Below are 26,184 nucleotides of genomic sequence, written 5' to 3'. Positions count from 1 at the left end.
TTATTTCATCCAGTTTCTTGTCCATATTAGATAACTTTTCCAAAATTCTCTCCATTTCTCCAGCAGTTGGTCTCTGACCTTTTGCCATTTAAAAAAAAAAATTTTCAAAGTCCTCAGGCAAGCACAGTATCCTTATAATTTCCTCTGGATCCACCAGGGGGCACTCACAGGAGCAACGAGTCCAGAGTACAGTTAGTCAACCAGGAAACCGAAGGGAAGTGATGTCATCAAGATTCTCATAGTGAAGGCGGAAGCTGGACGCCACCATTGTTCCCCAGAGGGAGGGGGGGCCTCAAACCCTCCCTCCTAAATTTCTCCATCACCTCTTCTCTCCAGAGCTCCACAAAACCGGTAATCTTGTTATTTTAAGTTCTCCTCTCTCCAAAGTGATTCGTACTCCTTCCAGTCGCAGGGGAGGAAAACCCCCCCGCACTCCAGGGTACTCCACTCACGTTTGCCGATATCCCCTTCCCTTCTTCATTCCTCAATTCTTCTCCGTTCCCTGTTCACCACCAGGCTGCTGCAATTATAAATCCAAAGCCCCGGTGTCACTGGGCACAGCGGCCTAGGCGACGACCAAAATAATGGCCGCGGCCTGTGGCCTCCGAACCCCGCCGAGCCTAGGACGCGCCAGCATCGGTCCCCCCAGTCCTGTATATCGGCTGGGAGACCCCTGGCGAGCCGTCCGTGCGGCAGGTGTCCTTTTCGGAACACCTGGCCCCTGAGGGCCTCGGCGGCGGCCGGATTCGGACACTGGAGGCAGGAGAAGCCTTCCAGACGTCCGTTGCCACCGGATACCGGAAGTCGTCTCCGATGGTAACCAAAATCTTGAAGTGCACCCGAAAAACCACAGGGAGCCAGTGCAGACTACGGAGCAGTGATGTCACATGGGAGCCACGAGCGGCTCCCGTTACTACTCGCGCAGTCGCATTCTGGACTAACTGCAGCCTCCAGGTGCAACTCAAGGGCAGCCCCATGTAGAGAGCATTGCAATAATCCAGCCTAGACGTAACCAGAGCGTGAGTGACCGTGCATAAGGCATCCCGGTCAAGGAAGGGACGCAACTGGCGGACCAAGCGAACTTGGTAAAAGGCCCTCCTGGAGACGGCCACCAGATGTTCATCAAAAGACAGCCGTCCATCCAGGAGGATGCCCAACTTGCGAACCACCTCCTTTGGGGCCACTAACTCGCCCCCAACAGTCAGCTGCGGATGTACCGGGATGCCGGCATCAACAGCCACTCCGTCTTGGAGGGATTGAGCTTGAGTCTGTTTCTCCCCATCCAGACCCGTACAGCTTCCAGGCACCGGGACAGCACTTCGACTGCTTCGTTGGGGTGGTCCGGGGTGGAAAAGTACAGCTGAGTATCATCAGCGTACAGATGATAACTCACCCCGAAACCACTGATGACCTCACCCAGCGGCTTCATGTAGATGTTGAACAGGGTAGGCGAGAGAATAGACCCCTGAGGCACCCCACAAGTGAGGCGCCTCGAGGACAACCTCTGCCCCCGTCAACACCATCTGCGACCGGTCAGAGAGATAGGAGGAGAACCACCGATAAACGGTGCCCCCCCTCCCAATCCCTCCAACCGGCGCAGCAGGATACCATGGTCGATGGTATCAAAAGCCGCTGAGAGATCTAATAGGACCAAGGCAGAGGAACAACCCCTATCCCTGGCCCTCCAGAGGTCATCCACCAACGCGACCAAAGCCGTCTCCGTGCTATAACCGGGTCGGAAGCCGGACTGGAATGGGTCTAGATAGACTGCGTTCTCCAGGTGCCGGGGGAGCTGCCATGCAACCACACTCTCTACAACCTTTGCCACAAAGCGAAGGTTGGAGACTGGACGATAATTTCCCAAAATAGCTGGGTCCAGGGAAGGCTTCTTCAGGAGCGGTCTCACCACCATCTCTTTCAAGGCGGCGGGGAAAACCCCTTCCATCAAAGAAGCATTTATAATCCCCTGGAGCCAGCCTCGTGTCACTTCCTGAGCAACCAGCACTAACCAGGAGGGACATGGGTCCAGTAAACATGTAGTTGCATGTAACCTCCCCAGCAACCTGTCCACGTCCTCGAGAGCCACAGAATCAAACCCATCCCAAATAACCTCAACAAGATAAGTCTCTGTCATCTCGGCTGGATCATCGCAATCTTGGTCCAAACTATCCCGAAGCTGAACGATTTTATCGTATAGATAACCGTTAAACTCCTCAGCTCATCCCTGTAAGGGGTCATCCCGTCCCTCTTGGTGAAGGAGGGAACGGGTCACCCGAAACAAGGCGGCCGGGCGGTTATCTGCCGATGCAATGAGGGTGGAAACGTAGGAACGCTTCGCCTCCCTCATTGCCACTAGGTAGGTCCTAGTAAAGGACCTCACTAGTGTCTGATCAGCCTCGAAACGGCTAGACCTCCAAGTACTCTCTAGGCGTCTTCTCCGGCGTTTCATCTCTCTCAGCTCCTCGGAAAACCAGGGAGCCAATTGAGATCTGCACCGGGTCAGAGGCCGCAAAGGCACGACACGGTCCAAAGGCCCAGCCGCGGCCCGTTCCCAGGCCGCAACCAGTTCTTCAGTCGTGCCGTGGGTAAGATCCTCAGGAAACGGCCCAAGCTCCGTCAGGAACCTCTCCGGGTCCATCAGGCGCCTGGGATGGAACCAACGTGTTGGCTCCGTCTCCCTGCGGTGGGAGCGGCGGTCCGAAAGTCTAGGCAAAGAAGAAAATGATCTGACCATGACACCGGTTCTTTCACTATATCTCCTAAATCCAGATCATTTACCCACTGACCAGAGATAAAAATCAAGTCTAGCGCACCTCCCCCGATGTGTGTAGGGCCATCAATTACTTGAATCAGGTCCAAGGCCATCATGGAGGCCTGGAACTCCTGAACCACCATTGACGACAAGCCGGCTGATGGCAAATTGAAATCCCCCAAGACCAAAAGTCTGGGAATCTCAACTGCCACGCCGGCAAGCACCTCTAGTAGTTCAGGTAGGGCTGTAGTCACGCAGCAAGGAGCCAGGTACGTGATCAACAGCCCCATCTGATTCCGGTGGCCCCACTTCACAAGGAGGGATTCACAACCAGCTATCTGAGGAACAGTGGACTCCCTCGGCTCCACACTTTCTTTAATCACAACCGCCACCCCCCTACCCCTGCCTTGGGCCCTCGGCTGATGAAATGCACGGAAACGATACACCCCCTTCTGTGCCCAGCCAGGTCTCCGTAATGCCCATAAAGTCCGCGGACTCCCTCTGAATAAGGTCACAAATCAGGGGAGCCTTATTGACCACGGACCGGGCATTGCAAAGCATCAGCCGAAGACCCAAGCTCTGAGGGTCTTGACCATCCAGGGAACGAGTAAGGACTGAGGGGCCAGAGCACGTGATCGCTTTTAGACATCGAACACGTGCTCCTGAAGAACGATGCGGCCCCCTGCCTCTGCCATATCTGCCCCTCCCACTTACCGTATAGATGGAGTAGCATTCTCTGCTCTGTACAATCCCCTCCCCCCGTCTTCGGACCAGATAAAATAGTGTCGTGAGCAAGCACTGTGACTGGACATACCCTCCCCGACGGGTTACTCCCCCCCCACCCGTCAATCCCCTCCCCCCCCTTAAAAACCCCTTATTTAAAAACCTATTAAAAAACCCCCAAAGATTCTTCTTCGATGCATGCCACCTCTCTGGGTCCCAAGACCCTTCATTAAGGTAGGCCCTCGATAAAGCAGAGAGCCACTCCTGCGAGGCGGGGGAACCTCGCAGCCGTAAGAGCTCAAGCGCCGAGTAACTCATAAAAAATCAAATAACAGCAGAAAAAAGGGTGTCCCAGGCCAGCAAGATCTCTACAGGTGTAATAAAACCAACCCCACTGTCCGTATAAGATGTATTCAAACTGGGATCGAACTGTCCGAAGTCCGCTGATGGAATTAGCGGACCGGTACACCGCTGCCAGGCAATCACCGTAAGGAACGGCCATATTCAGAGTTAACTACATCAGACAGTTAACAATTATGTCTGCAATGCCACTGATGACAGATATAGCGGCAGATATCGTTAACTTAACGTCAGCCATAATCTAGGCCTTTAAAGCCTAGCGTGGTAAAAGGCCATCGATGCCGTTCCCATTAGGATGATAATCCCGCTGATGTCCTTCGCGGTGAGGTGAGTACCGTAAGCCAAAAAACCGTCCAAGCTGCCAATGTCCAGCTGATGTCAGGGCCAATGTCCAAGCCGATGTCCAGGCTCATGATGAAGCTGATGTCCAGGCTCATGACCAGGCCGATGGTATTAGGTCCAGCGGAGAAATTCCAGCCACCGATGGTACTTGCGGCAAAACGGCAATCCGGGAGGCCAGCAGGCCGGGAACCAACAGGCCGGCAGGCCCGCAAGCCAGCAGGGCCGGCAAGGCCGGCTGTCCATCTCCGGGGAGCGACGAACCGCACCCCCCCCAAAATGAGCGCCGCCGTCCGTCTCCTGCAAGCCGGCAAGCCCAAAGGCCCGCAAGTCAACAATCCGGCCATCCAGCAGTCCGGAGAGCCAGCTGGCCGCCGAATCTTCAGGGAGCGCTGTTCCGCACCCCCCCAAGATGGCCGCCGCCGCCCACCGCCGCCCGCTGCCTAGTCATATCTCCAGCCTCGTTCTCGGCGGCCGAGAATCCAATGAGGTTAAAAACCTCTCCATCGGCCACCGGAGAGCTTAAGTAAGAGGCGGAGGGCTTTCGGCAGCTCGGTGGTCGGCTCCACATGGTTTCCCGGCTCTGGAAACCCGACCCGCTGTCGCTGAGGAGCTCAAGACGCTGCCATATCGGGCATGCACAGAAGAAGACCAGGAGTTCAAGTTCAATCACATCTCAGGAATTATATTTGTCATACTCTACAACATTTATATAATTAGTCAATTAAGCTATCATTAATAGTTCTTAGAAAATATGCTGCTGTTCTGATAAAACATCCTAAGTTAGCCCATAGTTCAGCATTTCATAACATTGATTCAGTGACTCTGAACAAATGTCCCCATTCGCACAAGTCCTCAATGAATCTGATGTGCAGGGGCATGGAATGTATCAGCAATGTTGCGCTGCAGTCATTGGGGAATTAGCACATTGACAAATAGTAAATGGTTGTTCAGTTGTTCATAAGGCAGATGCTCCCAAGATCAGACATGACTCCAATTATGTTTTGGGAAACTCTGGACTCTCTCCCCTACACTGTTATTATGAAAAATTGGTGACACTTTGGTGACAGCAAGAAACACATGAAGCTTGTAATGCAAGCCTTAAAGTATGCTGGAACCAATGAAAGCAACCTAATATGAGCCAACAGTGTGTGGCGGCAACCATAAAAGCCAATGCAATCATTATTTAGCCATCACTAATCTAGCTGCGATTATCAAATTTACAATCAGTTCCTTTTTTGTTTCATTTATATCTGTTTTTCCACCAGCAACAGTAATGCAATCCTCGGTGACATACCTAAATTTACATTCGAAAGTGCTCTAATTTCCCTAAACACTATGTCCCATATTCTTTGTGCACTATCACAATCCCACCATATATGTTTACATGTTGCAACCTCTTTCTCACGCCTCCAACAAATATTTGTATATTTAACATCTATTTGATTTAATTTATGTGGTGTTAGGTACCATCTCCATATCATTTTATATCCACTTTCATTAACTCTAACTGACAATTCTTATATAGTCTTCTATTCAGATGTGGGTTTCAGCAGGTTCTGGAGAACTGGTAGCAGACATTTTGAGTGATTCGGAGAACCAGTAGTAAAAATTCTGACTGGCCCTTCTCCCATCTATTCTCTGCCTCCCGAGTCCCAGCTGATTGGGAGGAAATGGAAATTTTTGCAGTAACCTTCCCCTAGAGTGGGGTGGGAATGGAGATTTTACAGTATCCTTCCCCTGTCATGCCCACCATGCGATGCCCACCAAGCCATGCCACACCCACCAAGCCACACCCACATAACCAGTAGTAAAAAAATTTGAAGCCCACCACAGCTTCTATTCCAAATATTTTCCAGTCATTATCATTTATTTCTCCTAAATCTGATTCCCAAATTAATTTTAAACCTTTTTCCTCCTCTTCTAATTCAGTTAATATTCTATATATTTTCCCAATTCTTCCTTTACTTATATATTCTTCATGCACCTCACATTCTTTTATAATCATTTCAAATTTGTTAACTGTCTATCTTTCTCCTTGAATCTTTCTTCCACTTTTATCCATTTCTCTAATTGTATTAAATTCAACAATTTAATTTAATATCTGATAAAACGTTCTTTACTTGTGTTATATTCTTTATCTTGTTCTTCCAGTCTTATCATTTATATATCTGATTTTCTTTTAGTTTACTAATCCATTCTTTCAATTCAATCTTAGGGAATTTCTCCATTTCCACAACCGTGTTAAAGGAGAAATTCCTGGCATTAACCAGTACTTCCATTTATTCCATAGTTCTATCAATTTTTTTTAAAAAGGATTTTGAATCCGCTTAGCAATTTTTTAAATATCGTTTTAAACCAATATGTTGCTATAGAATCATCTATTTCCCTTAATTCTTTCAACTCTATATCCCTCCATATTAAATCTCTAGTTAATGCTACATATAATATCTGGGACCACCTTAATTGATTAACTACCCAATAATTTCTAATATTTGGAAGATCCATCCCACGCTTTTTAAATGGTTCATACCATAATGCTTTACTTATTCTTGCTCTCTTACCTCCATACAATACAACTCCAACAACCTCTGTATTTGCTTTATTTTTTGATCTGAAAATTTAATTGAGATCATCCAAAACAAAAAAAATTAACCAGTAGATAAATATATCTACTTTATCATATTTATCTATCTATTTATTTTAGTTTTCTTCTGTACACCATTTTTTTCAATCAGTGAATCTTCCTTAATTGCATTTGTCAAAACCTCCATTAATAATGCAAATAAAACTGGAGATAAAGGGCAAACCTGCCTCGTTCCTGGGCTTAAGGTTATTGTCTCTATAACACCGTAATTTATAACTATTCTTGCTTTATTCTCTGAATATAGTTAATTTATCACTTTTCTAATTTTTTCCCCCAAAATCTAACTTCTCTATTAATATCTTCAATTAGGCCATTCCACACAATCATAGGCCTTAAATACATCTAATGGTAATGCACCTGCCTTTAATTTTTGATTCTTTATATAGTAATCTATATTTAATACCCTTCTTACTATGCCTGACATTTGTCGGCCTCTTATAAATCCACACTGGCCATTTTTAATATACTGTAATTCTCTATAAATATATTCAATCTATTTGCCAATATTAATGAATTATTATGATCTGAAAAAAAGAAAAAATTTAGACTAGAACCTTCTGAACTCATCTGCTCTTTAAAGTCTAAACTAAGGATAATAGCAATGGCAATGATTACGTGACATCACACTATGATTTGCTTAGCCAGTTTATTAAATAAACTAAAGTTTATTAAATAAAGTATATACTGTTTGCTCATACAGTATATTGCTGCTTATCTTTGCCTTTTTTAAAATTGGTGAGCTTATTTACATAATTATTAATAGATTAAAGTCATCCACCATTTTTTTTTTTACTTTCTAATAATGTTTTGGATTTTGTGTGGGGCCTAAAGACATTTTTAGAAATAAAACTTATATGGGAGTGTGGTTCAATGCTTTCTAATAAGCCACATTATTATTTTAAAATTAAAACACCTTCTGATTTTATTAGCACATTGTGCTGAACTATGATTTATTTAAATATTTAACACAATGAATGACCACTGGTAATGTTTACACAACATTGGGTTCATAAACCATAATACTTGGATATATACAGAACATTTCAGCCACATCCAAGCAAACATTATGTTGCATGTTGTGTGCACCTTGCTCTTTAAGGCAGATCAGGTAGGGATTAGGGAATCTTGTTAATGTCTGGGGAAATTAGTCTGAACATAACTGATGTCCATGTACAGACCTCACTGATAAACAAAACAATTAAGCTTCCAGTGTAAGCAGAATAAGTTCCCTGAAATTGATCTGTGAGATTTCATGAAATGGTATTGTTAAGTTCGGGAAGTAACGAGGCTGGAGACCAGGGTAGTGACAACAGCTCTTTAATATAGGGTGAACCCAGCAACCTGGCTGGGGAAAAACCTCTCCTTATATACTGTTTAACCGGCGGCTTCAACCAATCAGCAACGTGCTTGTTTCCCGCCAACACATTTAAAGATACATAACACTCCTCCCCTCCCAGAAAACACTTTACCTATATTTACATATTATTTACATGTTATTTTTCGACGTAGTCACGCAAATAACCTGGGCGTCTCCTGATTCTTTCGGACCTGCGCGGTTCAGTCCTTGGGAGTGGGTTGAGCTGGTCGGAGGGGCTGTTTGCTCCTCCCAGCTCTTTCTCTAGGCCATTCGGCCCTGGATTACTTGCAGACTCTTTTTCTGGGCCATCCGGCCTTGGATTACTTGCAGAGTCGTCCCTGCTGTTTCCAAAGGGAACCTGATGGCGTCGCTGGACCTCCGGGGACTCAGCTAAGTCTTGCGCCTCTCCCGGGTTAAAGTCAGCTGTGGGTTCAAATAATGTGGGGTCATGGTCTGTTTCATTTAGCTCGGATTGTTCGGCTATTCTTTTTCTTATTTGATCTATGTGGCGCCTCCATACTCGGTTGTCTTTTAACTCAACTAAGTATGACTTTGGACCGGTTGCTTTTATGATTTGCCCTGCCAGCCAACTTGGGCCGTCCCCATAGTTGCGCGCCCACACTCGATCGCCTATGTCCATTTCTCTAGTCTTTCCAAGTTCCCCCTGGTAACCCTCAGGTGTGTACTGGGGATTTAAACGGTCTAGTGGGCACCGGAGCTTCCGTCCCATCAATAATTCGGCTGGGCTTCTGCCTGTTGCGGTGCTGGGGGTTCTATGCTGGACCGCTAGAAAGAAATCTATCTTTGTTTGCCAGTCGCCTGGCTTGAGTCTTGACAATGCCTCTTTTGCGCTCCGGACGGAACGCTCTGCAAGGCCATTCGACGCAGGGTGGAAAGGCGCAGAGAGGGCATGCCGGATGCCCGCATCTGCCAGGTATTCCTCAAACTGTGTTGCCGTGAATTGCGGGCCGTTATCGGATACTAGCGTGTCGGGCAGCCCGTGGGTTGCAAACAGGTGCCGTAGGGCTGCGATTACCGCCTCGGCTGTCATGGATCTCATGAGAATGATTTCCAGCCATTTAGAGAAGGCGTCGACTACCACTAGAAAGGTTTGGCCGTGGAAGGGGCCAGCAAAATCAATGTGGATTCTCGACCAGGGCCCTTGGGGTTTTTCCCATTCCCTGACTGGGGCCGTTGGGGGTAGTGGTCTGGATTCCTGACAGGCCAGGCATTTCCCTACCTTCTCAGCAATTTCTGAGTCCATTAGGGGCCACCACACATAGCTTCTCGCTAGCCCCTTCATCCTTACGATCCCTGGGTGACCCTCGTGGAGAAGGTCTAATACCTTTGCCCTCAATTTCTCCGGGATCACCACTCGATCCCCCCATAGCAGGCACCCCCCTTGAGCCGATAGTTCCCCACGCTTTTTTACAAATTCCTTAAAACGCTCGCCCGGCGCAGCGGGCCACCCTCTTTGCACCCAACCAAGTACAGTTCTTAAGGTAACGTCCCGATAAGACGCCCTAGCCACCTCCTTGGATGTGACTGGGCCAGAGTCCAGAGAGTCAATCAATAGTATAGGTGCTCCCGGAGTGGGGTCCTCGATTGCCCCTGGCAGTGGGCATCTGCTTAACGCGTCCGCATGCCCCAGGTCTTTTCCTGGTCGATGCTGTAGCTTGTAGGAGTAAGCAGCCAAAAAGATAGTCCATCTGGTCAAACGGGGTGAAAGGGCCGCCGGCGTTGGGCGGTCGCCAGCCAATAACCCTAACAGCGGTCTATGGTCTGTGACAATTTCAAAGTCTCTGCCGAACACGTATTCGTGAAACTTCTTTACCCCTGACACTATAGCTAGGGCTTCCTTATCCAACTGACTATAGTTCCTCTCTGTTGAGGACATTGTTCTGGAATAGAACGCTATTGGGGCTTCTGTGCCATTTGGGAGCCTGTGGCTGAGCACAGCCCCCACTCCGTAAGGGGAAGCGTCACATACTAGAACCAATGGCATTTTGCTGTGGTACTGAATTAGCAAGCTATCACTCGAGAGTAGGTTTTTTACTGCTTCGAAAGCCCTGGCTTCAGGCTTCCCCCAAGACCAAACAGCCTTCTTTCCCAGCAACTTATGTAGCGGCTCGGCAACGGTTGCCTTGTTTTTTAAAAAAACCGCGTAAAAGTTCACTAGACCCAGGAAAACCTGTAGCTCTGTTTTGTTTTTGGGCGCTGGAGCCTTCCTTATTGCCTTGACCTTGCTCTCGGTGGGGTGGATTCCCTCTTTGTCTATTCTGTAGCCCAAGAATTCTACGGATTCTACCCCTATTTGGCATTTGTTTACTTTAAGCTTTAGACCGGCTGACCGGAAAATGCCCAAAACTTTTCTCAGACGCTCCCCCAGTTCCTCTAAATTTTCTGCCGACACCAACACATCATCAAAATAGGGAACTACCCCGGGGAGCCCTTGCAGAAGTCGCTCCATTAAGTTTTGAAATAGACCTGGTGCCACACTCACCCCAAACTGTAACCGGGTGCACTTGAAAGCCCCTCTATGCGTCACGATCGTTTGGGCTTCGGCTGTGGCTGCGTCTACGGGTAGCTGTTGATAGGCTTGTGCTAAATCTAATTTAGCAAAAACTTGCCCTCGTCCCAACGAGTGCAGCAAGTGTTGCACCACGGGAACTGGGTAAGCGCTCTTTTGCAAGGCTTTGTTTAACGTCGCCTTGTAATCAGCGCAGATTCTTACTGACCCATCTTGTTTCACAGGGGTGATGATTGGCGTCTCCCATTTGGCATGGTCGACTAGTACCAATATCCCCTGCCTTATTAACTTGTCTATCTCCCTATCAATCTTGGGCTTAAGGGCGAACGGTACCCTCCTTGCTTTTATCCGGATAGGGGCTACCTGGGGGTCTAGATTAAAGGAAATAGGGGTCCCCTTGTACTTGCCCAGGCAGTCCTTGAACACATCTTCAAATTCACTCATGAGTGCATCTTTAAGGTTAACGTCGCTTCTGTAGATGCCAGTCACTCCCATGCCCAATGCACGGAACCAGTCTAGACCCAACAAACTTGGCAGGGTCCCTTCGACGATCGTGATGAGCAGGGTCTTCTTGTGTGGTCCGTACTCGACTCGGACAGAGGTGGTCCCTCGAACAGGGATGCAATTCCCTTGGTAGTCGTGGACTCGTAGCCGTTGTGTTTGCAGGTGGCGTTTTGCGACTAAAGGCAAAGCTTTTGCAAAAGTGTCCCAGGACATGATTGTGATCGCTGACCCGGTGTCCACTTCTAGTCGGCACGGCACTCCTTCTTTGTTGGGTTTGGTGAAGATTTTCTTCTCCACCCGGGTTGTGGCGCGGCCTATTATCACGGTCGTTTGATTCGAGTTCGCGCCTTTTTTGTTTGCGCCAATCACAGGTCGCCTTGCCGATCCCGCGCTCTGATTGGCTGATTTGAATTTTCGGCGGGAAGGTTGGGGGGCTCGACAGACTTGAGCCAGGTGCCCCTTCTTTTCGCACCGCCGACATGTAGCGTCCTTGAACTTGCATTGTTGACGCTGGTGTTGACCTCCGCAACTTCCGCATTCGTCCCGGTCTTCTTTGCCACGTCTTTCGGTTCGACAGACCCCTTCCTCATCCTCACCGTCTGATTCGGTCTGGATCTCTTCTTGGTGCACTGGGGTTGGCTTTGTGCTCGCCTTCGGTGTGAGTGGCTTTTGCAGGGTTTCCGCCGCTTGGGTGGACATCTCATGAGCTCTGGCTTCGTCCAGAGCGTTTGCCAGCGTTAGGTTGCTCTTTGATAGCAGCCGCCTCCGCAAACGAATGTCTCTGACCCCACGGATGAGTTGCTCGAGCAGCGCCTCGTCCAGGTCTCGGTACCCACAGTCTTTGGAGGCTTTCCGCAGGGCGGCCATGTAGTCGCTGATGGATTCGCCCTCTAGCTGTCTGCGCTCTCCAAATTCAAAACGCCGCACGTATTTGGACGGAGTTGGCGCGAAATGGTTTTTTAGCAGGGTTTGCAGAGTTTGCCACGATACCGATTGTATCGGCGTTGGCTCTGCCAGGGCTTCCGCGATGTCAATGACCTCAGGACCGCAGTGGCTCAAGAAATAAGCCCTTTTGCGGTTGTCTGGAACTCCTTGCAGTTCGTTTGCTTCTAGGAAGCTTTCGAAACGGGTCATGTACGTTCCCCATTTCTCTCTGGCTGGGTCAAACGGCGCGGGCGGAGTGTAACTGGCCATCTCCGCGTTTCTGCCCTGGGTTTGCTGGGTTCGGTTCTTCCGTGCTTCAGCTCGGTTCTGGTACTCCTTAGCCTCGAGATCCCACCCTCGTCGCCAGTGTTAAGTTCGGGAAGTAACGAGGCTGGAGACCAGGGTAGTGACAACAGCTCTTTAATATAGGGTGAACCCAGCAACCTGGCTGGGGAAAAACCTCTCCATATATACTGTTTAACCGGCGGCTTCAACCAATCAGCAACGTGCTTGTTTCCCGCCAACACATTTAAAGATACATAACAGGTATTCCATATAAATCCAGAAACAACATTTTGTGGGAACAGCCAAAATTATCTAAGTGTCATTGTTTGCTGAAAAACTGAAGCACTTAGGATGGGAAAGCAGAAAAGCATCAATGGAGGTGAGATTGTGCTTTGTAGATTATGGTCCAAATATTATTATCATGGTGGCCCCAATTGCAGATGCAATCTAGATACAATAAAGACATAAAAAAGTATGGATTTTATAAAGGACAAACAATCTTTGATCAGATATATAATAGAAAAGCAGTGTTGGAAGAGACCTTGGAAGTCTTCTATTCTGGCTGTTCACCACCCTGAGTCCTTCGGGAGAAGGGCGGTATACAAATTAAATAATAATAATAATAATAATAATAATAATAATAATAATAATAATTATTATTATTATTATTAATAATAATAATAATAATAATAATAATAATAATAATAATAATAATAATAATAATAATAATAATAATAATAATAATAATATTTTAGTCCAATCCCAATTAGGCAGGAAACCCTACACTACTTCAGACAAATGGTTATCCAATCTCTTCTTAAAAACTTCCAGTGTTGGAAAAGAGGAACAGAGAAAAGTTGTTCCACTAATTAATTGTTCTAGCTGTCAGGAAATTTCTTCTTAGTTCTAAGTTTGCTTCTCTCCTTGATTAGTTTCCACCCATTGCTTCTTGTCCTGCCTTCAGATGCTTTGGAGAATAGCTTGACTCCCTCTTCTTTGTGGCAGCCCTTGAGATATTAGAACACTGCTATCAGGTCACCCCTACTGCTTCTTTTCATCAGACTAGACATACCCAGTTCCAGCAACAGTTCTTTATGTTTTAGCCTCCAGTCCCCATGGCAGTTGTAGCTGCACTATCAAAAGTCTGAATGTTTTTATTGTACCATTGTGGTCATAATTTTGACTTTTTGGCCTAAGTTTTCTAAATTAAGGATGTCTGTAAATTGTGGTCAGAAAAGTCAAAATAGATCCAAAATGGATCACATAAATTTCTATACATTTTAATGCTCATAGAAATGGTAAAATCATAAGATCTGGGGAATTCTAAAAAGCCCTTAAAATGTGGAAACAGATTTACTCATAAGATGAGCATAGAATGATTTGAATGGTATGAATAACATCTTCCCTTAAAATACTTATAACTAAAAACTAAGCTAAACAGGAAAAAAAAGTTTGGGTCTAGAGTCACTTCCTTTGAAATCTCCAGTGCATTTCTCATTTTTGTCTGCAAGTGTTTGGTACATTTACATGGTAACAGCCAAAAAAACAGTATGCAAATTCAGTATTATTGACTGTATATATTCCTTGGTAACTAGCCTTAACGACCAAGAAGTGAATGAAATGAGAATAAAGTACAGTTTTCAGAAAAGCAAGAGGTTTCTTGAAACTAAGTATAAAACAAATTAGAACCATCAGAGGATTTAAGATCAGCAGCATAGAGTGTACCACATTGGCTTTGACTTTGAACCTCAGGAATGTTCTTCATTGGCCAGCAATTTGAGCTACTGTGGGATCCTATTAAAAAAAACGTATTTGCATAGTTGTGTATTTTGCTCTGGTAGACAGAATTCTACTATAGCCTTCCAAAACTTGCTTGGACTTGGGAAAATGGTTTAAGATCTTTATATAAATACTCTTTTATTTCCAGCAAGTCCAGATGTACAGAGTGGGATGACAGAGAGCCTATATTCTTCCATTGTAAATAGAATAGAATAACAGAGTTGGAAGGGATTTTGAAGGTCTTCTAGTCCAACCCCCTGCTTAGGCAAAAAACTCTATGCCACTTCAGACAAATGGTTATCCAACATCTTCTGCAAAACTTCCAGTGTGGGAACATTCACAACTTCTGGGGGCAAAATGTTCCACTGAATAATTGTTCTGTCAGGAAATTTCTCCTCAGTTCTAAGTTGTTTCTCTCCTTGATTAGTTTCCACCCATTGCTTCTTGTCAGGTGCTTTGGAGCTTGACTCCCTCTTCTTTGTGGCAATCCCTGAGATATTGGAACACTGCTATCATGTCACCCCTGGTGCTTCTTTTTATCAGACTAGACACACTCAGTGTGTCTAGTCACACATAGTGTGTCTAGTCCAGGTCCAGGAGACCTGGTTGGGCACAGAGGGGGGTGTACCCCTGGTTGAACTGTGCCCTCCGGGTTTCCGTGCATTCCATCAGCCGAAGGCCCTAGGTAGGGGTGGAGGTGTGGCGGTTGTGATTAAAGAAAGCCTAGAGCCGAGGGAGTCCACTTTGCCTCAGATAGCTGGTTGTGAATCCCTCCTTGTGAAGTGGGGCCATAGGAATCAGATGGGTCTGTTGATCGCGTACCTGGCTCCTTGCTACGTGACTACAGCTCTACCTGAGCTACTGGAGGTGCTTGCCGGGGTGGCGGTTGAGATTCCCACACTTTTGGTCATGGCGGATTTCAACCTGCCATCAGCCAGCTTGTCATCAACGGTGGTCCAGGAGTTCCAGGCTTCCATGACGGCCTTGGACCTGATTCAAGTAACTGATGGCCCTACAAACACTGAGGGAGGCACACTAGACCTGATTTTTATCTCTGGTCAGTGGTTTAATGATCTGGAATTAGGAGATTTAGTGACGGAACCGGTGTCATGGTCAGACCATTTTCTTTTTCGCCTAGACTTTCGGACCGCCGCTCACCACCGCAGGGAGACGGAGCCAATGCGTTGGTTCCGTCCCAGGCATCTGATGGACCCTGAGAGGTTCCTGACGGAGCTTGGGCCGCTCCCTGAGGATCTTGCCCACGGCACGACTGAAGAACTAGTTGCGGCCTAGGAACGGGCCGCGGCTGGGGCTTTGGACTGTGTCGTGCCTTTGCGGCCTCTGACCCGGCATAGATCTCAATTGGCTCCTTGGTTTTCCGAGCAGCTGAGAGAGATGAAAAGCCGGAGAAGACGCCTAGAGAGCACCTGGAGGTCTAGCCGTTCCGAGGCTGATCGGACACTAGTGAGGTCTTTTACTAAGACCTACCTAGTGGCAATGAGGGAGGCGAAACGTTTTTACGTTTCCACCCTCATTGCATCGGCAGATAACCGCCCGGCCACCCTGTTTCGGGTGACCCGTTTCCTCCTTCATCAGGAGGGACGGGATGACCCCTTACAGGGACGTGCTGAGGAGTTTAACGGTTATCTATACGATAAAATTGTTCAGCTTCGGGATAGTTTGGACCAAAATTGCGATGATCCAAGCAAGATGACGGAGACGCATCTTGTTGAGGTTGTTTGGGATGAGTTTGAGTTTGTGGCTCTCGAGGATGTGGACAGGTTGCTGGGGAGGTTACATGCAACTACATGTTTACTGGACCCGTGTCCCTCCTGGTTAGTACTGGCTACACAGGAAGGGACACGAGGCTGACTCCGGGTAATTATAAATGCTTCATTGGTGGAAGGGGTTTTCCCCGCTGCCTTGAAAGAGGCGGTGGTGAGACCCCTCCTCAAGAAGCCTTCTCTGGATCCAGCTATTTTGGGGAATTATCGTCCAGCCTCCAACCTTCGCTTTGTGGCGAAGGTTGTAGAGAGTGTAGTTGCATGGCAGCTTCCCCAATACCTGGATGAAGCTGTCTATCTAGACCCGTTCCAGTCCGGCTTTCGACCCGGTCATAGTACGGAGACAGCTTTGGTCGCGTTGGTGGATGACCTCTGGAGGGCCAGGGATAGGGGTTGTTCCTCTGCCCTGGTCCTATTAGATCTCTCAGCGGCTTTTGATACCATCGACCATGGTATCTTGCTGCACCGGTTGGAGAGTTTGGGAGTGGGAGGCACCGTTTATCGGTCGTTCTCTTCCTACCTCTCTGACCGGTCGCAGACGGTGTTGACAGGGGGGCAGAGATCAACCGCGAGGCACCTTACTTGTGGGGTGCCTCAGGGGTCGATTCTCTCGCCTCTCCTGTTCAACATCTATATGAAGCCGCTGGGTGAGGTCATCAGTGGTTTTGGGGTGAGTTACCATCTGATGACACACAGCTGTACTTTTCCACCCCGGACCACCCCAACGAAGCAGTCGAAGTGCTGTCCCGGTGTCTGGAAGCTGTACGGGTCTGGATGGGGAGAAACAGACTCAAGCTCAATCCTTCCAAGATGGAGTGGCTGTGGATGCTGGCACCCCGGTACAGTCAGCTGCAACCGCATTGGCTTAGGGCCCGGGTACTTACGGGACCGCCTGCTGTTACCTTATGCCTCCCACCGACCCGTACGCTCACACAGAGAGGGTCTTCTCAGGGTGCACAAACAATGTCGGCTGGCGGCCCCCAGGGGTAGGGCCTTCTCTGTTGGAGCTCCTACTCTTTGGAACGAACTTCCCCCTGGTTTACGCCAAGTGCCTGATCTTCGGACTTTTCGCCGTGAGCTGAAAACGCATTTATTTATTCAAGCGGGACTGGCTTAAAAGTTTTATTAAATTTTAATTGGGGTTATTTATGAATTTTAAGGGTTTTAAATTGTTTTAAATATTTCGGCCATTTATGTAATATGCTTGGTTTTAAGTTTCTGTTTTAATGTTTATATTGTGGGTTTTTATTATCTGGCTGTACACCGCCCTGAGTCCTTCGGGAGAAGGGCGGTATAAAAATCTAATAAAATAAAATAAATAAATAATAAATCAATTATTATATTATCAATTTTGATAGCTAATTAATGCCATGGATTTGGCTACCTTCCATCCATCCATCAAACAAACATAATGATGTTGTTGTGATCACACCAGCTAGTGACAGTGGAAAAGCCAAAGGTGTGCAAAGATAGTTTTCCTTCAAAAACTATTCTTCAAAAAGCCAGGACAGAGGCCACACAAAAAGATAGGCAAGGACAATATTGCTCTAGAGTTTTGCTGTCTCCAGGACACATCAGCAGCTCTTTAACTGAGGAGAGTCTCTCTGATCAGGATAAGTATCTTCTCACTGTATAAGCATCAGAAAACTTTTGACTCTGTGCTAAACACTGCACAGCACAGAGAAGCAAAACAGGAGGACTGGTGAGGAAGAAGGATGCCCCAATGCTAATTGCAAACATGTCTCTCCCAGTAGCCCAGCACAAATAAGAGAGAAGCAAGGCAGAGGTAGGTTGTGCTGGCAGTTGGGAGCCATGTTTTTCTATGGCATTTGGGTCAGAAATGAAAGACAGAATTAAAAAGCAGAAATAAATTAATAACTATAGCACACAGATGTCAAACAATCCCAGGTTAGTATAGCGTTTAAATTGTGGACAAGCATGAAATGATCTCTTCCCTGCCACACATGCCCTCAGTATAAATCTTATCAGAGTGTAGCTAATCTACGCATCTAATGAAATGTGCTGCAGCTCACAAAAGTCTATGCCTTTTAATAAAATACGTTAGTTGGGAAACTTATCATGCATCTGATTTTTTTTCCACTGTAGACTAACACAGCTTTCCTCAGAATCTCTCATTTCCTGTTTCTCAAAACGTACAAGTTACTTTGTTATTGTCTGCAAGTGCTTGGTTCCTGATTAACATCTTGATCATTAATACTGCTTAGAGTAGTTCAACTTGAAGATTCAGAGAGACATAAGAAGTTGATTAGCCAAAGCAAAGACTTGATTTATTAGGTAGCAAATGCAATTTACTTGGGCTGTTTCCTGTTTGACTCTTTATTTTTTATTTTATTTATTTATTTATTTATTTTGTCAAACACAACAATATATATAAGTATAAGCATGAAATAACCACACACATTGAATACAACCAAAGGGAACATTAGGACAGGAACGGTAGGCACACTGGTGCTCTTATACACGCCCCTTACAGGGGTGAGGTCAACAGTGGACAGTCTTTGGTTAAAGTTTTGGGTATTTTGGGATGAGACCACGGAGTCAAATAGTACATTCCAGGCATTAACAACTCTGTTACTGAAGTCATATTTTCTACAATCAAGATTGGAGTGGTTCACTTTAAGTTTAAATCTATTGTGCGCTCGTGTATTGTTGTGGTTGAAGCTGAAGTAGTCTTCGACAGGAAAGACATTGTAGCAGATGATTTTATGAGTTATGCTCAGGTCATGCCGAAGGCGGCGTAGTTCTAAATTTTCTAAATCCAGAATTTCAAGTCTGATGGCATAAGGTATTTTGTTGTGATGGGAGAGTGGAGGACTCCTCTTGTAAAATATTTCTGGACCCACTCAATTGTATTAATGTCCGAAATGAAGTGTGGGTTTCAGACAGATGAGCTGTAATCGAGAAATGGTCTAGCAAATGTTTTGTATGCTGGAGAAGAAGCTACGCAAGATTAGGTTTACAACCCTTAATACCTTTTTGGCGATGTAGTTGCAGTGGGCTTTGGCATTTAGATCATTTAATATGAGAACTCCAAGGTCTTTGACAGAGTGAGGGTCATGTCCATCCATTGTATTTAGTGTTCTGATTCTTTTTTCCAATGTGTAAGACAGAGCATTTGTTGGTTGAGATTTGGAGTTGCCAAATTTTTGACCATTCCAACACAAAGTCAAGGTCTTTTTGAAGGGTAGCAGCATTGTTGCTAGTATTGGTAGTTGAATATCATCAGCTAAGAGACACAATTACTTATAATATGGTCACAAGTCGTTAATGTATAATATGAAGAGTGTTGGACCTAGAACACTGCCTTGGGGGATACCGCTATTAACAGGAGCAGGATTTGATAGGGCACTGCCTATTTTGACCACTTGTTGCCTGTTTGACAGGAATGCAGTTATCCAATTATGGAGGGGTCCAGAGATGCTGTAGGATTTTAGTTTTAGAAGAAGTTTGTCGTGTACCACTGAGTCAAAGGCTTTACAGAAGTCTATGTAAATTACATCTATTGCTTTGCCCTGATCAAGATTTGTAGTCCATATGTTTTTGCAGTGAAGAAGTTGTAGATTACAGGATAATTTTTTTCTGAAACCAAATTGTTTATTAGAGAATAGGTTCTTTGTTTTTAGGTAGAGGGTGATAGATTGGTTGATTGATTCCATTACTTTGCAGCATAAAGAAATTGGTCTGTAATTTTCAACTAGGCTGGGTCTCCTTTTTTGAAGACATGGATGACCATGGCTAGTGACCATAGATTGGGAAGGGAGCTGGTCCTGAAGGATTTTTCAAAGATTATGCTTAGGGTTTCTGCTATAACAGTGGAAAGCTTTTTTAAGAAGTATGCATATAGACTGTCAGGTCCAATAGATAGAGATGGTTTCAGTCTGCATAGCGCCTTTTCAACATTATCTTCTGTGAAATCTATTTGTGTTAGATTGTTGTAATCATTATTGGTATGACTGGGGAATGTTGCATATGAGCCATTACTGTTAACAAAGACTGAGCCGATGAATGTGTTAAAGAGGTTTGCTTTAACTGTTTCATCATTGCATTCTTTACTGTTAGATCCTTTTAGGGGTGGGATGGATCTCGAGTCTTTAAGTTTGTTGTTTACAAAATTATAGAAAGCACAATTGGATTTTGTGCGCAGAAGGTCTTCTTCTTGTTTGATGTGGTAATTGGTGCATTCAATCCTTATTTGGTGGCATATATTTTTGTAGCTGTTTTTAAAGTTAGCTACATAGCCAGTTTTGTTTTTTCACAGAGGGATTTTTTTTTTTGATTGGAGCTTTTTTATTGTTATGGGTAATTTATTTTTCCTGATTTTGGTGGTGATTTGTGGTACGTATAATTTAATGATTCTATTGACTTCAAGCAGAAAAACACTATAATGGTCTTCAGCAGTGATACATTTAGAGAATAGAATTTGCCAGTCAAGAGATGAGAAGTCAGTGTCTATAAGATCATAGTTGGCTTTTTTGAAGTTGTAGTTTGGTATACCATTATTATGGAGATTTTTATAAGGGCATATATTGAGGCAAAAGCCTATCATGCTGTGGTCATTGTTGGAAAAGGGTTCTTTCACTTGTAGTCCATAAATTGAGTTTGCGTTGTTGCAGAAGATGAGGTCAAGGCAGTTGTTAAATCTTGCGTTGTTAGTTACTAGTTGATCAAGATCTAGATTTGTAACAGCATTGTACAGGGTAGTATGGATGAGTTCAGTTGTACATTCATTTGTTTTCCAATTAATAAGAGGTAGGTTGAGGTCACCCAGAAAGATGAGAGGATAAGGGCAAGAGGCAGCCCATGTTAGCAGTGTGGTTAACTTGTTCACATGTGCGATGTCGTAGTCGGGGGCTCTGTAGCATAGTAAGAAATGAAATGTGATGTTAAAGGACAGTTCACAGACGATAGTTTCTGGAAGAGCGAGTTTATGTGCAACTTGAATATTTTTTAGATTCAGTGACTTTTTGTAAAAGATAGCCACTCCATCTCCCCTGCGGGTTTCGCGATCTGACCGGAAAACATGATATTCTCTTTCTGAAATGATGGAGTCAGGGTGGGATGAGTTCAATCATGTTTCGCAGACAAATATAATGTTGAAGGTACCAGTATTTAACAAGAGGAGAAATTCAGGCATTTTGTTTACAATGCTTCTTGCATTTATCAGTTTGCATCTAAGTTCAGCAGTGGCTGGTGTAGAGGAAATAAGGGGCATGCGTACCTATTTTTGGATGATGGCTGATTGAAAGTTCTGTACGACGGATGGTTGGATGTTTTGGGTGATGGAGGGTTGGATGTTGGGCAAGTGATTGCAGGTTTTTCTTTTTATGCAGTCAATGTATAGGTTGGATTCGCCTTCGTCTTGCTGTCTTTTGAGTTCTGTGCGGAGTTCACGGGAGCAGATCCGTTGCAGAAATGATAGATCAGGCCATGATTGAAGTTTGCTATGGTTGGGGTTGGTTCTGGCAATTGAATTTATAGCATAAATGAACTTTCGTTTTCTGGTCTCATTTATGCAGATGACTCTTTGGCTTCCTCTCTGTTTTATCAGAGAAGGGTTAATTAATATTCACTGACATTATAGCTCCGTGGATTGCCAACCAGGATGGCTGGTTGCCATTTTGATTAGGAATTCTGAAAACTGACTGCACTCAGGAAATGAAGAGATAACAAAATGGAAGAGCTGCTGTCTTGGGTAAATTGTTAGCATTTGTACTCTGTATGGGTTAATTTTGTCACAGAGCAATATAAAAATGGGGGAAAAATCCCAAATGAATTGCATCATAAATGGTCTACAATCCAGAGACCTTTTATGAAGTTTTCCAGCAATTTTCCTTTCCTTTTTATTTTTAGGATCTTAAAAGTATTTTTGTCAGGTTTTAAGGAAATATCCCAAAGAATTATAGTGCAAACTTAATGGCTTAAATTCCATTGATAAGGAAAACAAATTGGACTATAGTTGGATCACCAGTGGACCATAAATTAAGACATGTGGAACATGTCACAAAAAAATTAATTTTTCACATCTCTGTGATAATTCCATGATGTCACTGTGACTTCTGTCATATGTTTATGACTACAGTATAAAGCTATCAACAGCTAACCATCTAACTCAGGGGTCTCCAACCTTGGCAACTTTAAGGCTGGTGGACTTGAACTCCCAGAATTCTGGGAGTTGAATTCCACCAGGCTTAAAGTTGCCAAGGTTGGATGGAGACCCTGATCTAACTGGTCACTTCTGTTGTAATTACACAGCATAACAAAGCAAATTATAACTTAAAAGTAAATTAGCGATAAGGAGGTAACAGAATTCTTTTGATGCAGTTACTTATAATTAGTGTATTTTTTTTACTTCAGACTCTCTCTCTCTCTCTGTGTGTGTGTGTGTGTAGGGTGGGAAAGGATTCTTTGCAAAACAGAAACCATGATCTTTGCCTGAGTTCAGAGGAATGAAACTGTGGTTTCCCCTAAATAATATTTCCTGTTGGAATAGCTAAAGCAAACAAAGGCTGTTTCCTCAGTGGTGATCTATAGAAGTCTTTCACAACCTCAGCAAGTTTAAGATGGGTGAACTTCAACTCCCAGAATTCCCCAGCCACCTGGGGAATAAACATTGATTTATAGCTTATTGTAGCATCCCCCCACTAGTTACAGTAACTTAAAAACTTGTTGCAGCAACATAGAAACTAATATATTGCTACAGTGATGGTTAAATCATGCTATAAAGTAATATAAATCACTAATGAAAACATGTACACCATTTCTTCATGAAGTTTATTTTATTTCAATTAAAAATAATGAGGTTTATGACACAATTGATATCTTTAGCCCCACTGCAACTGGATCCACATTCACCAGGGATTAGAATTTATCAAACGTGATATTTACAACTTGAGAAGAATATGAAACATTAAATAATATTTGATATCATTGTCGCTTCCAGATCAAAATCAACTTCAGCCAAAGAATTACTTATCAAGTAATATTCCTGTCAATATTTTTAAAAACATTTTATTCCATATTGGCATTTTAATGTCTTTTTTCTTTGTTATATTTCCTTTCATGTCTTTTCAGTGATGTGAAAAGAACAAATTCAGATTAAATTTGACAAGACAGTTGCAAGTGACCAGATAAGTCATGTGCAAGGTTTACAAGCACCTAATCTTGAGCTAGATATTATTTTGAAAGTATTATGAATTCAAAATACAGTAGTTAGATTTTTTTTAATTTGCATTTATATTCCGCCCTTCTCCGAAGACTCAGGGAGGCTTACACTATGTCAAGCAATAGTCTTCATTCATTTGTATATTATATACTCAAGGGTCCTTGAGTGGCGCAGACTGCTAAACAGTCTGTTATTAACAACAGCTGCCTGCAATTATTGCAGGTTCAAGTCCCACCAGGCCAAAGGTTGTCTCAGCCTTCCATCCTTTATAAGGTAGGTAAAATGAGGACCCAGATTGTTGGGGGCAATAAGTTGACTTTGTATATAATATACAAATAGGATGAAGACTATTGCTTAACATAGTGTAAGCCACCCTGAGTCTTCGGAGAAGGGCAGGGTATAAATGTAAATTTTAAAAAAATATACAAAGTCAACTTATTGCCCCCAACAATCTGGGTCCTCATTTTACCTATTTTATAAAGGATGGAAGGCTGAGTCAACCTTGGGCCTGGTGGGGCTTAACCTGCAGTAATTGCAGTAATTGCAAGCAGCTGCTGTTAATAACAGACTGTCTTAGCAGTCTGAGCCATTCTCAGCCTTGCCGATTTTAAGATATATGCAATTATGATAATTGAAGTCCAAATGTCTTAAAATTATTAAGGTTGAAAAACACTGATTTAGATCAACTTTTCCCAAAGTAGCATTTTCCAGGATGGGGATTGTAATTGTCATGATTCTCAGCCAATAATCTAAAGTTAATGCAAATAATCTTAAAGCACCTTCAAACTACCTATTTTCATTTCCTAATCCTTCAGTATAGTGTTTCACAACCTTGGCAGCTTGAAAATGTGTGGCCTTCAACTCCCAAAATTCTGGGAACTGCAATCCATACATTTTCAGATTTCCATGGCTGAAAAACATTACCTTAATATGAAGATGATTTACGTTCACTTCTAGAATGAATCCTCAGAGATGAGGAGGACAGCTGACCAACTTCACAACACTGAGATCATACATGACACTTTATATTCACCATTCAATGGTCCATTTGAACTATCCTGTATTAGTATCCATTCCCAGCCAACCAAACCTCCCTTGCATTCCAATTATTCCAAACCTTCCTTGCTACAATTATCCTTCACCCTACCCCACCACCTTCATAAATCCCTCCAAACAGATTAGTATTACAACCCACATTTTTAGTATATGTGATATACTTTCATTTATCCACAACAGATATCTAAACCAGGGGTGGGTTCTACTTACCTTTACTACTGGTTTGCAATGGTAGCGCGCATGCGCTCTTGCTTCGCTCGCACTTCTGCGCAGATTGTCAAATATGAAATCCGGGCGGGTGGGAGGAGCCTCCTGCCACTTTTACTACCAGTTGAGAAGAACCAGAGAGAACTGGGAGCAACCTACCACTGATCTGAACAATTTCTATTAGAAGTAGGTCTTTGATTGTAAGGCTCTTTTTTCTTGCATTTGAAATTCTTTTCATGCTGTGAAATAACAGCAACATTTTAACAAATCAGATGATTTTCCCTCCAACACCTCTAACCATGGTTGCATATTTTTACTGCATCTGAATAGAAAAAGATCCACCTTAAGCAAAATCTGCAAATTCCAGGGATGAAGGTCAAACCTTGGTGGAATGAGGCAAATATTGCCCCCTATAGGAAATGAATTCCTCACAGGCTTTGGAGAACTAGAGTACAGTACTGTAAAAAGGTAATCAGACTAGAAACTAGAGAACTATTGGCTCTGTTCGAAAGGTTCAAATGCAGTTCTAAAGTAGTCCAAGAAGTCTGTGTGAAAGTGATTTGACTCACTTTTAAGTTTTCTTGGTGCAATTTTCTTTCTTTTCCTTCTTTTAGGTATTTAGAAAAAAAGTTAATTTCTTCTATGGGATAAAATCTTATGCGTAGATCAACTGTTGCTTCCAGATAAGTTTGCAAACTTGGCACTAACTTTAAGGGTGAGCTATATTTTGTTACAATACTACAAACTCTTAAATTGCTTCACCCACCAGTCTGGCATACCAGTTTAGTTGATTTTGTCAGCCATTGCAGATTATTTAATAACTCTCCATGATTGGAACAAACCCTGGCTTAGCATGTCCTGATCCAAATACCACATCCTTCTGTTTAGGCAATATGTTCGAAAAATTAACACCAGCAGCACCATTAGAAAAGCACCTCGTGAAAAAGATAAGACTGCAAGAGTTGCCACATGGAAGTGACTGATAATGAGCACACGTAAGGCCGTCTTGGGCCTAGAAGCGGGCAACAAGGGAGGAATTCCTGCATATACTAAGCGAGAGAGTGCCAATCGCTTCTTTGTCCTTTTTTCAACTTCTTAATGAGTCTCACTTTTTGTTCAGCCGTCGGGAAGCTTAGCAGTCTTTTGCAGCTTTCGCCTTTCCACTCCTGCCCCGAGCTTCTAACCCACTTCCTCCCATTTTTCCATCTCTTTCTCTCTGCGAGTCCGCCGCCTTAGTTTTCTCTCCCCCCCCCGCTCCTTTTCTTTCGTGATGGCCTCTTTCCGTTTTCGTAGCAACAACTTGGAGCGCTCCGAGGGAGCGCTACTTCTCCGCCATCTCTCTTCTCCCGCCCTGCTGCCGAGAATTCTTGGCCGGGAAACCGCCCTAAGTTTGTGCAACCACACAGATGAGTTTTTTTGGGGGGGGCGTGGGGGGCTTTCAGGCTAATCAGATCAGCTTCTGAGGTTCTCCAGCCACGTCAACAGGGATGTAGATAATCGATCTGAGGTACAAAAAGTTATACACGCACAAAGGAATAAAGAGTTAATTAAGAGGAAAGCACGGAAGTATTCAATGACTCTACACGCAATTTGTTCGCTCGATAAAATACTTGGGTTACCTTTTTTTGGTTTAAAATATTTGGTGAATGTAGCTAATTAACTAGTGCATTGAACAGAGCAACAAGAAAACCTTTCGGAGGGCAAAATTAGCTTTTTACTCTTAAGGTACCAAAAATGTCGGGTACTTGCGAACA

General features: G+C 44.3%; 1 protein-coding gene across 1 annotated transcript; it reads right to left on the bottom strand.

Moving 5' to 3' along the window:
* Positions 1 to 4,556: 4,556 nt before the first annotated feature.
* LOC131198264 (uncharacterized protein K02A2.6-like) lies at positions 4,557 to 26,179 on the bottom strand. Its single transcript, XM_058182752.1, has 4 exons — positions 24,434 to 26,179; positions 8,614 to 12,868; positions 6,739 to 6,788; positions 4,557 to 4,796 (listed from the first exon to the last, which is right to left on the bottom strand). The coding sequence occupies exons 2-4, from the start codon at positions 12,404 to 12,406 to the stop codon at positions 4,557 to 4,559; spliced, it is 4,083 nt and encodes a 1,360-aa protein (XP_058038735.1). The 5' UTR covers positions 12,407 to 12,868; positions 24,434 to 26,179.
* Between the last annotated feature and the right edge of the window lie 5 nt (positions 26,180 to 26,184).

Source organism: Ahaetulla prasina, chromosome 4 (genome assembly GCF_028640845.1).
Source record: "Ahaetulla prasina isolate Xishuangbanna chromosome 4, ASM2864084v1, whole genome shotgun sequence".
Lineage (NCBI taxonomy): Eukaryota > Metazoa > Chordata > Lepidosauria > Squamata > Colubridae > Ahaetulla > Ahaetulla prasina.
The sequence above is the reverse complement of the archived record's forward strand: the minus strand, read 5'-3'. Positions and strand labels throughout refer to the sequence as shown.